This window comes from Ananas comosus, linkage group 2 (assembly GCF_001540865.1).
Source record: "Ananas comosus cultivar F153 linkage group 2, ASM154086v1, whole genome shotgun sequence".
Classification (NCBI taxonomy): domain Eukaryota; kingdom Viridiplantae; phylum Streptophyta; class Magnoliopsida; order Poales; family Bromeliaceae; genus Ananas; species Ananas comosus.
The window spans coordinates 17,172,888-17,187,363 of NC_033622.1; the positions used below are offsets into that span (position 1 = coordinate 17,172,888).

At 40.0% G+C, this 14,476-nt stretch overlaps 2 protein-coding genes across 3 annotated transcripts; one reads left to right on the forward strand and one right to left on the reverse strand.

The window, feature by feature from the left end:
• On the forward strand, window positions 2,809-9,180 carry LOC109705175 (squamosa promoter-binding-like protein 15). Of its 2 annotated transcripts, none has more exons than XM_020225923.1 (11): window positions 2,809-3,313; window positions 3,459-4,339; window positions 4,737-4,930; window positions 5,014-5,819; window positions 5,919-5,993; window positions 6,121-6,228; window positions 6,318-6,435; window positions 6,608-6,743; window positions 6,835-6,979; window positions 7,089-7,715; window positions 8,148-9,180. In XM_020225923.1, exons 2-11 carry the CDS (start codon window positions 3,645-3,647, stop codon window positions 8,580-8,582), a joined length of 3,339 nt encoding a protein of 1,112 aa, XP_020081512.1. In that variant the 5' UTR covers window positions 2,809-3,313; window positions 3,459-3,644; the 3' UTR covers window positions 8,583-9,180. The 2 variants fall into 2 exon arrangements, with proteins under 2 accessions (XP_020081512.1, XP_020081517.1); XM_020225928.1 differs by lacking the exon at window positions 2,809-3,313 and adding an exon at window positions 4,485-4,566 and having other exon boundaries at window positions 4,064-4,339.
• Window positions 12,821-14,476, reverse strand: LOC109705191 (diacylglycerol kinase theta). Its single transcript, XM_020225937.1, has 2 exons — window positions 13,842-14,476; window positions 12,821-13,478 (listed from the first exon to the last, which is right to left on the reverse strand). The coding sequence occupies exons 1-2, from the start codon at window positions 14,095-14,097 to the stop codon at window positions 12,949-12,951; spliced, it is 786 nt and encodes a 261-aa protein (XP_020081526.1). The 5' UTR covers window positions 14,098-14,476; the 3' UTR covers window positions 12,821-12,948.

Here is a 14,476-nt window from a genome sequence, read left to right on the forward strand (position 1 = left end):
GGTGACGTACCGTACGGCGGAGGCCGCACGGCAAAATGGACGGACGGGATTGCATCAAAGCTCTGCCCGTACGCACGGTTGGAAAAGAATCGTCCCTCGAGAAATGATTGATTTAATTATTCGTACTATTTTATTTTTTTTTCCTTTCTTTTTTCTACGCTTGCAGCAGGATAGGACTAATACGTAGTTTCATCTGGTCTTTTGATTAAAATGTTGAAACAAGTTGTGGTCTGAACAAGAGGAGACTTCTTTTTTTTTTTTTTTTTTTTTTTNTTTTTTTTTTTGTGCCTGCACCCGGTTCATCACGTCAACAAAGAATCTTACTCGTATTTCCATCTTGAAATGTTGGAATATTTAAGTTTAGGTATATTGCCATGCCTCTCATTGCATAGAAAAATATCATTAAAATTGTAATCATTTCATATTTATTTAAATTGAATTTTTCAAAATGAAAATTTGTTCAGGCATCATACGTTATACCAAGTTAGTCGGATCTTTATTTTAAAAACTTTATAACCGAATTTATAAAATTTGTAGCTGGTAGTCTATGGTTCAAACAAGATATATGAAGATATAAAAAAATTATGATTAAAGATTTTCAAGTTTTTTAAGTATTTAATCTCATCTCAATCACTAAGTACGTTGCCTATGGATAAGCTCCATGCCTCGATGCATGTGTAAGTTCTAAGCCAAAAGAAGAAAATTAATTGGACCATGAGGTTGAGCCTCCCGCGGTCCCTCTCGTGTCCGTGATTAAAAAAAGAGAAGCGGTAGAGTCTAAAATAAAAGAAAACGTTTTAATATTGAAAACCTTTATCCACAGATATTTCGGATCCACTAATTTTTTTTTTTTATCAATTTAAGTTAAAAAAAGCAATAAGGTAGTCCGAAAAAAAATGGTTGGGAGAATGTCGTAGAATTATATATATGTTTTTAAATTGTTAATTTTATAGTGCTCGTAGAGGGTAAACCCGCTGTTGTGTAGTACGAATAAACCATCGTTTTTGAAATAATTTGAATTCAAAGTTCAAATTAAAGTTCCTAACTAAAAATAATTTAATTATAATCTAAATTTATATATTTTAATTCAAATTTTAATACAAAATTTCAAATTATACTTCAAATTTAAATATAAAATTATAATTTTGAATTTTAAATTTTTGTATTGAATTTGATTTTACAAATAAATTTTAGAATGTGAAATTATATTTATGATTTCAATTCAAATTTAAGTTGAAATTTAATTTTAAAACTAAATTCCAAGATTAAAGTTAAGACAGAATATAACATTTTAGATAAATTCTCTACAATTGGGGACTTCAAAATTTTTTGAACTGAAGTTCAAAAAGTGAGATTTAGTTATAACTCACTTCTTAATCGACTTTTGAAAAAGTGACATTTATATTTATTTCGCAAGCTAAACAATCGATAAAATATTATTTTTTAAAAAATAGTACTTTTTGTACTTTATTTTTGGCCAACCGAAACACCAATTGTAGAACATATTGCAATTATAAATTAGTTGTTTGGTTATGTGTGGTTAGAAGTGCATTTCAAAATTTCATCACTTTATATATTTGATGATAAGATTAACTCTAATGTAGAAAAATATATATTTTCTTTTTAAAAAAAGATTAGATTGGTGAGCTTAATCTTTGTTTAAAGTTTACTTATTTTAATTACTGCAGTTGAAACTGCGATGAATTTTGACATAGTTCCAACTATTGTAATCAAGGCTCTTTATGCAGTTTCAATTGTAGTATTCAAATTCAAATGTATTAAATCAATTTAAAACTGCATGTATTTAACAATTACATTGCAATTATAACTATAAGCAACTAAACACCCTTCTTAGTTACCTAATAGGGGTTCAGGATTTAATTATAATAATTTAAAAAATTTGAGCTATAAATTATAATAAATTAACGCTTAAACACTCACAGGACACATTTTGAGGGTTAAAAGTGTAATTCCGCCCGAAATATTATATAAATAACTTTTCTCTCTCTATACATAATCAATGAAGCCGATTAGATAGTATTTTTGTGGTTGCGTATTCTCCATAAATACGAGTCTATATATGTTCCAGCCAATCTCACCCTTTTGTCATAAAAAGAAAGATACTTTGTAGTGGGGGCAAAGTTTTATTGATGAATTAGTGGAAACATTGCATTAAGCTGCAGAATATAATTATATATAAATTATAAAATTTAAAAATTATATAGAAAATATAAAAATAGAAAAATAAAAAGGCAATCATGTTTAACTAGTAATACTATGATAACCAGAAATATTTCATAACTATATATGGGACTGTAATTTTAAACTCGTTATCCAAGGTGCGGAGAATTTATCAATTTTTTTACTGAAAAAAAAAATAGTAAAAAGCAAGTGAAGAAAACATAGTGATTAGATTGATTCTGTTATAAAATTACAAGTCAAAGTGAATTACATTTTTAATAATTCTTGACCGATTATGTATGTTTCTGCTATTAATATCTTGGTTCAATTTTTATCTTATATATTAAAAAGCTGGTTTTGAATCCGACTCAAAATTTTTTTTAAAAAAAAAGAAAGAAAGAAAGAAAGAAAGAAAAAAAAAAATTATTATTATTATTTTTTTTTTAAAAAAAACCTCCAAGCCAGGTGGTTAAAGAACCGGTGTCCTAATTTTCCTTCGATTTGTGCTTCGCATTTTTGTTGTTAACCGGAGAAGGGCGAGAAGCGCATGACTTGGTAGGGAGACAAAGTGGAAAATAAGTAAACAATTAAATAAAAGAAAAAAAGAATAAGAAAAAGGGAGAGAGGGGGGGAGGGGGAAGAGTGGGGAGAGTGGGGAGAGAAAAGAATCGGAGGGGACGAAATAATTGAAGACGTCGCTCTTTACCGTACAGGTTGCCCTGTTTTTCCTTGGTGGTACGGCGAAGTGGGGGCGTGGGGCGGCGAGCCACGGCGTTCCAAGGGCCCCTTCTTCTTCTCGTTATTTACGCCTCCTGCCACCACCTCCGTGGGCCGAACGGTATCCGAAGGCAGAAAAACCAACCGCACAAGCACCAGCCTCGCGACCGCGCCCTTGTTCTTCTCTGTCTCTCTCTCTCTCTCTCTCTCTCTCTCTCTCTCTGTCCTTTCTCTTCTTCCCTNCCCCCCTCCCACCCCCGCGCGTTTCTCTTTGGGCGGTGGATGCTCCTTTGGCCGCTTCCGCTTCGTCGTCTTCGCGTGGCCGCTGCGGCAGATCTGAGAGGCCACAAGGGTTTTCTCGCCATCTCTGCCTGCAGATTATGGATGGGGATCGTCGTTGAGTTCATCATCGGAGGTAAGATATCTTCTTCTTCTTTTTTTTTTTTTAAAAAAAGTGTTTTTAAATATCTAATATATCCATTTCCTGTTCCTTTATTATTATTATTATTGATGATTACTATCTGATTCGTTTATGGCTAAATACTGGGACGGAATTTTAGGTCGTCGTGATTTCGATCAGAGGTCGAAAGGGTAGAGGAATAACAATAAAAATAACAGAGGAAAGAAAGGAAAAAAGAAAAAAGAAAAGCAACCCTGCATACTATCTTGTAGAAAAAAGAGAGGGGGGCTATTTTTGGGCGTTCTTTCGACGTGATCCAGTGCTCGGGTTGGGGGGTGTTTGAGAAATGGAGGGAGAGGTGGGGCCGCAGGTGGCGGCGCCTCCTCCGATATTCTTCCACCAGCCGCTTCCGGGGCAGTTCCACGACCCCAAGAAGCGGGGCTTCCCGTGGCAGTTCCACCATCCGCAGCCGCAGCAGCAGCAGCAGCAGCGTGCCCCGCCCTCTAACAACTCTTCCAACCCCACCGGCAATTGGAACCCTAAGCTATGGGATTGGGACAGTTCAAGCTTCGCGGCAAAGCCCTCGTCCGATGTCTCCGACGCCCTCTGTCTCGGGACCCTGCCCGCGGATGCGGAGCAGAGGAAGAAGGCGGCAGCAGTGGCGGCTGCGGCTGGGGAGGACAGTTCCAGTTCCAAGGCCTCACCTTTCCGCAACGACCCGGAAGTGGGCGGTGAGAACAATTTGACTTTGAAGCTCGGGGGTGGAGCTTACTTGGCGGCGCCGCAGGCAGGGACTACAGCTGCAGCTGCAGCTTCAGCTTCAGCTGCAGAAGAGGCAGCCATTAGACCGAGCAAGAGGGTCCGGTCAGGGTCTCCGGGGAGCGGCGGGAGCTACCCGATGTGCCAGGTGGATGATTGCCGGGCGGATCTGTCAAACGCCAAGGACTACCACAGGAGGCACAAGGTGTGTGAGGTTCACAGCAAGACCACCAAGGCCCTTGTGGGCAAACAGATGCAGAGGTTCTGCCAGCAGTGTAGCAGGTAATCTAGCTTTTGAAGCTACCCACCCACAACTTAAATTCTTGAGAACTTTCATTTTTTGCTTTTCTCTTTCTGCTTTGAATGTTTCAATCTGCTCCTCTTGATTCGTTATGCCCACTGTCGATTGCGTGTTTTGCACTTATAGCACCAGACGATCAGCTCAACCTGCGCGAGAAAAAGAAAAAAGAAAAACTTCAATGTGAATTTTATTGTTTGTTGCACCACAGGTTGTTCTTGTTACCCAGAATATCTTCAGTCCTCTCTCTTTTTCGGATTCTAAAAATGGTTTAGTTCTTAAAGTTGTGATTTTGAGATGTTCCTTTTTTTTTTTTTTATGGATAGAAAAGCTCGTAGGGTTTGGTTCGAACTGATTTAGGTTTTGTAATGTGCCATACAGATTTCACCCGCTCTCAGAATTTGATGAGGGAAAGAGGAGTTGCAGAAGGAGGCTTGCCGGACATAACCGTCGAAGAAGGAAGACCCAGCCGGAGGAGGGTCCGCCTCGGCTATTGCTTCCTGGAAACCAGGAGAACGGGACCAACGCGAATTTGGATTTAGTCAGTTTGCTCGCTGTCTTGGCACGCTTGCAAGGTATTCTACTATTTTCCTAGGGCAATTTTGCTTCTATTTATACTCATATTTCGTGTCTTATTTTCTGTGCCTTGAAATCACAGGTAATAATAACGCGTGTAAACCACCCAACGTTCCTCCTGTACCTGATCGAGACCGCTTAGCTCAAATTCTTAGTAAAATAAACTCATTGAACAACCCAAATTCTTTGACAAGATTGCCTTTAGGAGGTTTGGACTTAAATGTCTCTGAAGCACCACAGCAGGAATCGTCTGATCAGGCAGTTAACAGGAGTGAGAACCAATCTGCCCCGTCCACCATGAACTTATTAGCAGTGCTCTCGGCAGCACTTGCTGCCTCCCCCTCAGAAGCCCTTGCATCTGTATCGCAAGGGAGCAGTGATAGTAGTGGCAATGACAAAAGCAAGGGACAATGCACGGAGCCCTCTAACGATGTTAACTCTCATGACAAACCATCTCAAGCCTTTCCTTTGGTTGGAATTGCGAAAACCGCTTTTGCTAATCGATCTGAGCTGGAACTCTCCAAGCATCCTGTTAAAGAAGCCCGACCCTGCTTGCCTCTGCAGCTGTTTGGTTCTTCTATGGACGATAGCCCGCCGAAGATGGGTTCTGCGATTAAGTACTTGTCGTCTGAGAGTAGTAATCCAATGGAAGAGAGATCTCCTTCCTCTTCTCCTCCTGTAACTCAGAAGCTTTTCCCTCTACATTCTGAAGACACTGCTGCTGTTGAAGCTAGCACGAGCCATCGCTGGTGTGCACCACTACAACTTTTTAAGGATTTGGATAGACCGGCTGAGAATGGGGTGATGCAAAATATTTCCCTCCCGGCAGGTTATACCTGTTCCTCGGGTTCAGATCATTCACCTTCTAGCTCCAATTCGGATTCACAGGTAATGCATTCTCTAAATTCTTTTTCCTTCCATTTATTTTAAACAGCATTGTTTGTGCAGCTCTCATTCTGTTTCTGTTTGTGAATTATGCTCGTATAGGACCGGACTGGTAGAATAGTTTTCAAGCTTTTCGGGAAGGACCCAAGTAGTTTTCCTGGGAACCTTCGTGCTCAGGTTTAGCATTTCGGATATATTACCTCTAAACTTATTAGAAATATGATTAGTTGCTGTTATTTTCTATTTCCCTGATCTTGCAATTTGAATTATTGAATTATACTTGGCTTATCTTTTTTAATTTCAGATATTGAATTGGCTTGCGCATAGTCCCTCCGATATGGAGAGCTACATTCGACCTGGTTGTGTTGTTTTGTCGATTTACTTGTCGATGCCATCAATTGCATGGGAGGAAGTGAGTGTGGCACATAACATTGGATGGCAATGTATTTTGTGATTTGATACACTATCTGATGAACTGACATTTCAATATGTGGCTTGCAGCTTGAAGAAAATCTTCTTCGACGAGTCACTTCACTAGTTCAGTGTTCCAATTCAGATTTTTGGAGAAATGGAAGGTTTCTAGTTCGAACAAATAGACAGCTAGTCTCTCATAAGGATGGTGAGCTTTATTTGTCTTATCTTAATTCTACTTTGCCTCTTTCCGTAGATTTAACTATTTTGCTAGTTTCAAATATAATTAGCATATGGGAAGTCAAATTCTGTATTGACTTCTTTGATTTTTTTTTTTTTTCAATTTTTTATTCTATTTAATCGCTTTTCCAAACCTGCAGGAATTGTCCGTCTGTCTAAGTCATGGAGAACATGGAGTGCTCCTGAGTTGACTTCTGTGTCACCTCTTGCTATTGTGGGTGGGCAGAGGACCTCCCTTCTCCTCAAAGGTTGCAATTTGACTGTTCCCGGCACCAAGTGAGTCTTAAATTAGATGATTTGTTGAGACAACCCAATACTATTGCGTGTTGATTGCTTATATATAATAATTAACTCTGCATGAATACAGAATCCACTGCACACTTATGGGGAAATACACATCGAAAGAAGTTTTATCGTCGGCATATCCAGGCACTATTTATGACTATTCTAGTATGGAGAGTTTTGATTTTCCTGGAGGATCTCCTCTAGTCTTGGGTCGCTGTTTTATTGAGGTTCTCCTTTTAAATTCATGATGATTTAATTTTATTTTGTCAAATATCAGTACGGCTATGTTCATCAGAGAAAGCCACCCACTCACCTTTATCCATTCGCATTCTGCAGGTAGAGAATGGCTTCAAAGGGAACAGCTTTCCTGTGATTATTGCAAATTCTTCGATCTGCCAAGAGTTAAGAACCCTTGAAACTGAGTTTGAGGAGGATGTTCGAACACCAGATGTAGTTTCTGAGGACCGGATTGTGGATAATGGGCGGCCGAGATCAAGGGAGGATGTCCTCCTCTTTCTAAATGAACTTGGTTGGCTGTTTCAGAAAGCTAGTAACACCTATTCCACCCCTTCCTACCCCAAGATAGCTGAACCTGATTTCCTTGATTTCTCTGTTACCCGATTCAAGTACCTCTTTACATTTTCGGTCGAAAGGGACTGGTGCAGTGTTACTAAAACACTTTTGGATATGCTTGTCAAAAGAAGCTCCAGCAGTGATGCATTGGCACAGGAATCTCTGGATATGCTTTCAGACATCCATTTGCTCAACAGAGCAGTGAAGAGAAAATGTCGAAGAATGGTAGATTTGCTACTTCGGTTCTCTGTTATTCAGTCAGATAATTTCAAAATGTATCCCTTTCCTCCAAATTTGCCTGGTCCTGGGGGTTTGACCCCATTGCATGTGGCTGCATCTTCCCAAGGCTTGGAGGAAATAGTTGATGCACTCACAGATGACCCTCAAGAGGTAAAGATAAATTTCATTTCTGATTGAATGCTAAACACTATCGGTATTGTCGATTCTTACTTTCTGTAAGGATGTATGGTCCTCGTCTGTTGCGTGTTTTGAAATGGATACTTGAGCTTCAAAGATTTTGATGTCACTACCTAACATCCCAGTATGTTTAATTTCATTTCATAAATTAATGATACTGGTAACCTTTCGACACAATTATGCCCGAATATTCTGTCATTTAATAACTCTTTTGACGAAAATGAAGTTCTTGGATTTCCTGAAATCCAAAGTAATGAGATCATAAGTAATTAAGTTCTTACCTTTACCTTATTGTGGCGCTCGCAGATCTTTTATTTCGCATATGATTAAGGTTTTCATTTTCTCATCTTCTAATTATGAGTGATGGTTTCTCATTTTTATGTTGCGCCCCTGAAATAATTTCAGATTGGATTAAAATGCTGGGAATCACTGCAAGACGACAGTGGCCAATCTCCTCACATGTACGCCACATTAAGGAACAATCATTCATACAACGACCTGGTGGCTAGGAAGCTAGCAGATAAGAAGAATGATCAGATTTCATTATGGGTTGGAGATGAGGAGAGTTTCACAGACGAATTTGCGGTAAGAGGTGAGAATAATAGAGCCAGTGTTGCCCAAACTTTTCAATCAAGATCTTGTGCACAGTGTGCCATGATGAAGACGGGGCTGCTGAGGCGTCCGGTCCGCTCGCGAGGACTGCTCAACCGCCCATACATCCATTCAATGCTTGCCATTGCTGCGGTATGTGTGTGCGTCTGTGTATTTATGCGAGGCTCACTCAGGATTAATTCTGTTGGCTCCTTCAAATGGGAAAATCTGGACTACGGCCCAATTTAAAGCTCCAAGGGGGAACAATGGATGTTCTCTTCTCTTTCAACTTGTGACTTTTGTTGAGAATTATCTGTATGGTTATCTTCACCATTGGTTTCTTGGTTTGAGCTTGACAAAGATGAGTGGAGTTCTTTCGTGCGGAGGGTTGACTTAATGTGGTGAAGATTTGACCGTGCGAAAATGATCGATAGAACCTCCGTGAAACTGGCGGACTGGTCAGTCAGAAGCAAGCACTGAAGGAAGCAGCAGGGCTTAAAATGGAAGTGGGGGCCAGAGGTATGTCTGTCTTATCTCATTACCCGATGAAATAAAATGACTGGACACGAGTGGAGCAACCTCTGATTTTTCTTTCTTTATTATTTTTTTTCTTTCTTTCTTTCTTTCTTTCTTTCGGGGAGCGACCTTTCTGAATCATTCTATATATCGAGTTCTTGCCTGTATTATTATTTTATCGCTCTTGTATTTTGTTCTTTTCCTTTTTCTTTTCTTTTGGGTGGTGAAGTGTAGTGATGGTAGCACGGGGAAATGCTCATGGGTTGTGTCTGTAATTGCATGAGAGTGCTATTGAATTACTCACATACTAACAACATAAAAGGTTTACTCACATACTAACAACATAAAGGTTTTTATGTAGCTCGATAGAGAGAAAATTAGTGATAGATACATAGATAGATCCATAGATACTTGGTTCGTTCTTTATTTCTTGTGCCGAGTGTAGTAGCTAGTTTCCTCACAACCCTCATATGTGATTCTATCTGTTTTTTGCTGTTTATTAGAGCATATAGCTATTATGTTTTTTTTAAAAAAAATTTATTTTTGAATTTCTGCCTACGCATCAAGTTAGGATGGTCCTTATCCATTCTTTCGCTTTTATCCTCCTGTTGCTGAGAATGTGCTAGTCTTGCTACGCACGCATTAAAAGTGCGGAAAGTGTGTAATGTGTGGATCAAGCGGGCTCCACCATTAGTAAGCAGAATTTGTCATCCGTTGTTGGGTTTGTAATTAATCCTAGTAGAGGGTTGGGAAGGTAAAAGTCGTCTTTCTGAATTTTTGTGTGGCAGTTATATGAGCTCATCCCTTACGTTACATGGCTCAAGTTGTTTAATTTTATATCCTGCTGCTTTTATCCCATTTCACTTTTCGTTTTCTTTTGCGCTCGTTCGTACTTTGGCTAGGGTAGTATCTAGGGCAACGTTTTCATGTTTAAATAAATAATAAAAGGAAAAGGTTGTTTGCCTTTAGTTGTGCGTTTTACGTCGAAAAGAAGTTATCTCGGCTCCCTTTCTTGTAGTAACAGATTCGTGTGTCACGCAAATACGGACATTGAAACTTGACGAAATAGCACTTTTTAATATCGGCTGCATTGTTCACTGTAAGGGTTCATTATTAGGCGGTTTTTGTTCCATAATTAAAAAATCTAATAATAATAATATTCTCATAACTGGTGAGAAATGAAAGAGCTGTAACTGGGATGGGGATGGAGACAGCAGGGTCGTGACTCGTGAGTGATGAGGTGTTCTTGCTTGTCCGACCCTGGCACTGTGGCATACCCCGTTTGGGGCGCACCGAAATGAATCGTACGCGCACTCGCACGCGCATCGACACGCAGTGGGCGAGGATTAGGACCAAGGACGAAGGGGCCCCACCGCACCCTCCCCATCCAACTTCGGTGCTTCTCCTATGCATTTATGGGTGTACCTGCTTGCATGTTTAGGTCGGTTCGGTTTATCCGCGCATGCAGCTTTACTTTTGCTGCTGCTGCTGCTGCTGCTGCTTTATTAATTAAAAGGAAAGGAAAGGAAAGGAAAGGAAAGGAAAGGTGCGGTTCTAGTCTCGCTTGCCGGCCCATTGCATGCGGACGCTGGTGTCGTCGACCGTCGGTTGGGTTGCTGGCGGATTCGCACGTACTGGGTTGCTGAGGCGTGTACGCAAAAGGAGGCAAGAATCCCTAGCTTCTTGCCCGGGAGGGCCCAGGATGATGGTGTGTGCGCATCCAAAGCAACCGCGTCAGCATTTCTTGGACTGCTCGCAATTTGTGCTCGCCGGCCCCTGCTCCAGTTACCCACCTTCCCGCTTCGCGGCTCGGCGACAGCAAAACGCACTTTCTCATGCCCACGTATATAGTGTCCGCAATGCTTGCTAGTAATGTCCTTCTTATTTATATATCTACTTTCTTTTTATTTTTATTTTTATTTTTATTTTTATTTTTATTTTTTTTTCTAAAAAGATAACATGCGATCGCTTCGTTTATTTCTTTTTAGAAATAAACTTAGTTGGTAATGTAAATCAGAACTTGAGATCTTGAATATTAATAACCAAACCTTTTACTATTTGCGCTAGAAACAATCAATCGGTTATATATCTACTTTATTAAAGTTTATATATATATATATATATATATATATATATATATATATATATATATATATATAATTTGATTCTGGCTGATATTCGTTGGCCTGGAATGCCTTGTTTTTCAGAGAATAACTTCGAAAGGCCACGTTTGCGAGATGAAAACGTCTGACTTAAATGAAGATTATATGCGAGAGATGGAGCAATATTGGTGGTGGAGAGTGGAGACTGGAGAGAGAGGTTTTGGTAATGTAGTGGCAGGCCGCAAGCAAATAAGTATAAAGTCAGATGGACAAGAAAAACAGATTTTCTTTTATTTTTTATGTTTTCCTGGGTGACCGTCGACAAGCTGTTATTTTCTGACATCATTCTCCTCTCTCCTATCCAAAAAGAAAAACGCTCAACATGCTACATCCGCGGATGGGTTATGGGTGAAAATGGTCTACAAACTTTCGGATGGAAATTTCACATTGCACACTAGAGAGTTGCCCGGACTTTTGCCTGCCGGCTCGAACCGCAAGTCCACAGCCCAACCTACTACCAGCCTACGACTGACTGCTGCCCCCGACCCGATCCATCTGGCCTCTTCACTGTTGGGCCATGGCGATCGGTGTTGGACCAGTGTTCCAGAACTGGCCTGGCCCATGCCTTTAGGTTTCAATGTGTAGGTAGGGTTAACCGTTCTGACGAGGGATTGACCTGTCAGTAAATGTTTTTATTTTATTTTTTTTTCAACCGGCGAGCATTTCTCGACGGCCTTACCCTTTCTTTTGTAGTAGTTTTTTATTGCCTAGTGTTCCGGTGCGTCATCCGAATCACAATGAAGTATTGTTGTTTGCTCTCCTGTTTATCCCCAATCGGACGGCGGCAGTGTTGCAAAGAATCGTTGTTCGAATTTCGTGGTTCTGGGGAACTCAAAAGGTCGGCTATTGTTCGTAGGATTGCTGTTGCAATAATGTGATGCTAAGTCGCGATTGCTTGAAATGTAATTAATGGTACTATTATTGCAATCTACAAGTACACTTTTTAGTAATCTCTCTCTTGTGACCGACCGTCTCTAGAGCAAGTGGTAAAGGACTTAATGATTGATATTCGAGACTCAAGTTCAAATCCTAGTTGATTCATATTTTCAGCTAAGTTTATTTCTAAATGAAATAAACGAAGCGCGTGCTACTTATCTCCAAAAAAAAAATAATAATAATAATAAAAAAATCTCTCCCTTGTGATTTGCAAATGTTATTTTGGTTGGTCGACGATCCATTTACTCGCTTGCTGCCATAATATATGCACACCCCATCTGTGTCCTTAGGGCAAGCCATCATTACCTACCCATACCAAGCGAAATCGTGTCCTCTCTGTATATCAGGCCATGACCGCCTACTAAAATCGGTTAATCGTGTTAGGTCATTTTGATAGTAGTTACGATGACGGTCTCTGTAGTACTCTTTTGCAAAATACGATTGCATTGCATGATGTTCTCAATATTTTTGCCTTTTATCTGTTGCAATGACCCATTCTCATGCTAGTACCAGTATGATGATGTAATTAATAATGTACAATTGGCGTTGTTTTTGGTTTTTTGAGCTTCTTGCTTGGTCTTGCTTTTTAGCCAATATCTAGCATATATAGATAAAGGCATTCGGCACTTATATATTAAGGTTTCCATCATTGCTAGTCTAAGACAGTCGAAGAGACACGAGCAGTCTTAATTACATTAATTTCATCCCGAAAGTCTAGTTTTTCAGTACGAATCATCACTCGAAAGTTATGTTTCTCTCACACCACCACTATTCACTGCGCGCGCAATCTCCATCAATTATTTATCAGCTGGATTTTGGAAATAAGATGAGAAGGCTGCACATGCTTATCTGATTAAACCAAAATCCAAAAAATAAAACAAAATCTTTGCTTGTCATATATATTTTGGCAGGGAGGTACTGGAGCCACAGACTGCATGGCAGACGGTTAATACAGGTACGCGGACATTTTAGCTAGCTAGCAACCGTTAGGCTGACAAATCTTAGCTGGCATTCCCTTCTTCCCTTTCATGCGAGTAAACAATCTCCCTCGTCTGGTGTTTCTTCTTGATGCTTTTGCTTCTACCTCTCCCAATATTTTCAATAAGCGCCTCTCCTATCCCTTCTCCGATTCCCTCAATCAGCCCTCCGATAATTCCGAAAAGCGCATGTGCTGCAAGCCTAGCTGCTGTCCCTAGAATGTTATTTTTCTCCGGCGGCACGATGCCGTGGACATAAAGCCCATTAACCAAGTCTTTCGCACATACGGCGTGCAGGCAATATCCACAGGTCTCGCATTGATAAAACCGCCCTGACCTCTTCCTCCTGCACATTTGACAGATGCAGCATGATTCTCCGCCTGCATTTGCTACTGCAGACGACAGAGTTAGAGGGTGCTGGTGAGTCAGAAACTCCATTTCCCTGCTCATCGCAGCGCAGCAAGGATGCATCTCGAAGCTGCATGATGTACAGCGGAAGGCGTATCCTTTAGCAGATTTCCCACAGATGTCGCATTTTGAGTGAAGAAATCCCCCTACACGTTTGATAAAGAGGTAAGCATAAAGTACTTGTTCCACATGGATTTGAACATAATCACCTGGCTTCTCTAACACATAAAGTATGTGTTTGGCAGAAACTAATATAACAGAGTTTCTTCTTTTTCTTTCTTTAGTTCCGACAATCCTAATGAAAATTTAAAAAAAAAAAAAAGAAGCTATTAATTGTTGTTTTTGTTGTGAGAAGCTTTTACATTTATATTTTCTGCAGAAGCTTCAGCCTGGTCGAACAGGCCCAAGGGAGATTTTTTAAGAACTACCTCAAGAAATGCAACAGCATTTCTCCCCAATGTATTTTAACTTAGCATGCATGCATTCGATCGTATATGAAGAGACTTTACCTGGTTTTATGTAGAAAACAAGTTGATGTTTGTGATGGAAGGGATGGTTATGAAGTGATTGGGGAGCCAGTGCACAGAAATCATGCAGATCAAAGCCACAAATTTGACACCTGAACCTCCTTCCTGCGCCACACTCCTTGCAGCCCATGCATGTAAAAAGGTATGGCATGTTAATTTGAACTAAAGGATGTTGTGGATGGCTGAAGTGGAAGATTTCTTGCCCATTGGTTGGTTTCCGAATGGCTGGAGTATCCATTGAAGGTGCTGTAGTGGGTTCCTTTTGTGGTTTCTCGACTCCTAATTAATTTGCTCGTACTGCTTCCACCCTTGAGAACTAAGCTCTCTTTTAGATAGCTCAGTATGGCATCAAAGAATTTATACTGGGAGAAAGTAAAAGTGAGGTGTGATCTTAGCACATCTTGTACAGGATTCCAGTGGACAAGTTATCGTGCTTAATGAATCACTAGCAGCTGTATTACATTGGCTACTAAAGCTAACTGTGATATTCGCCTGATAGCCAATTTCACTCATTCTACTTTATTCCATAATTAAAACTTCCACAGTAGGTTTGGCAGTTATTTATATTCTTTCTGAAAAATATTATCTATGTATGAATTGTCAATTTGAATTTTGTT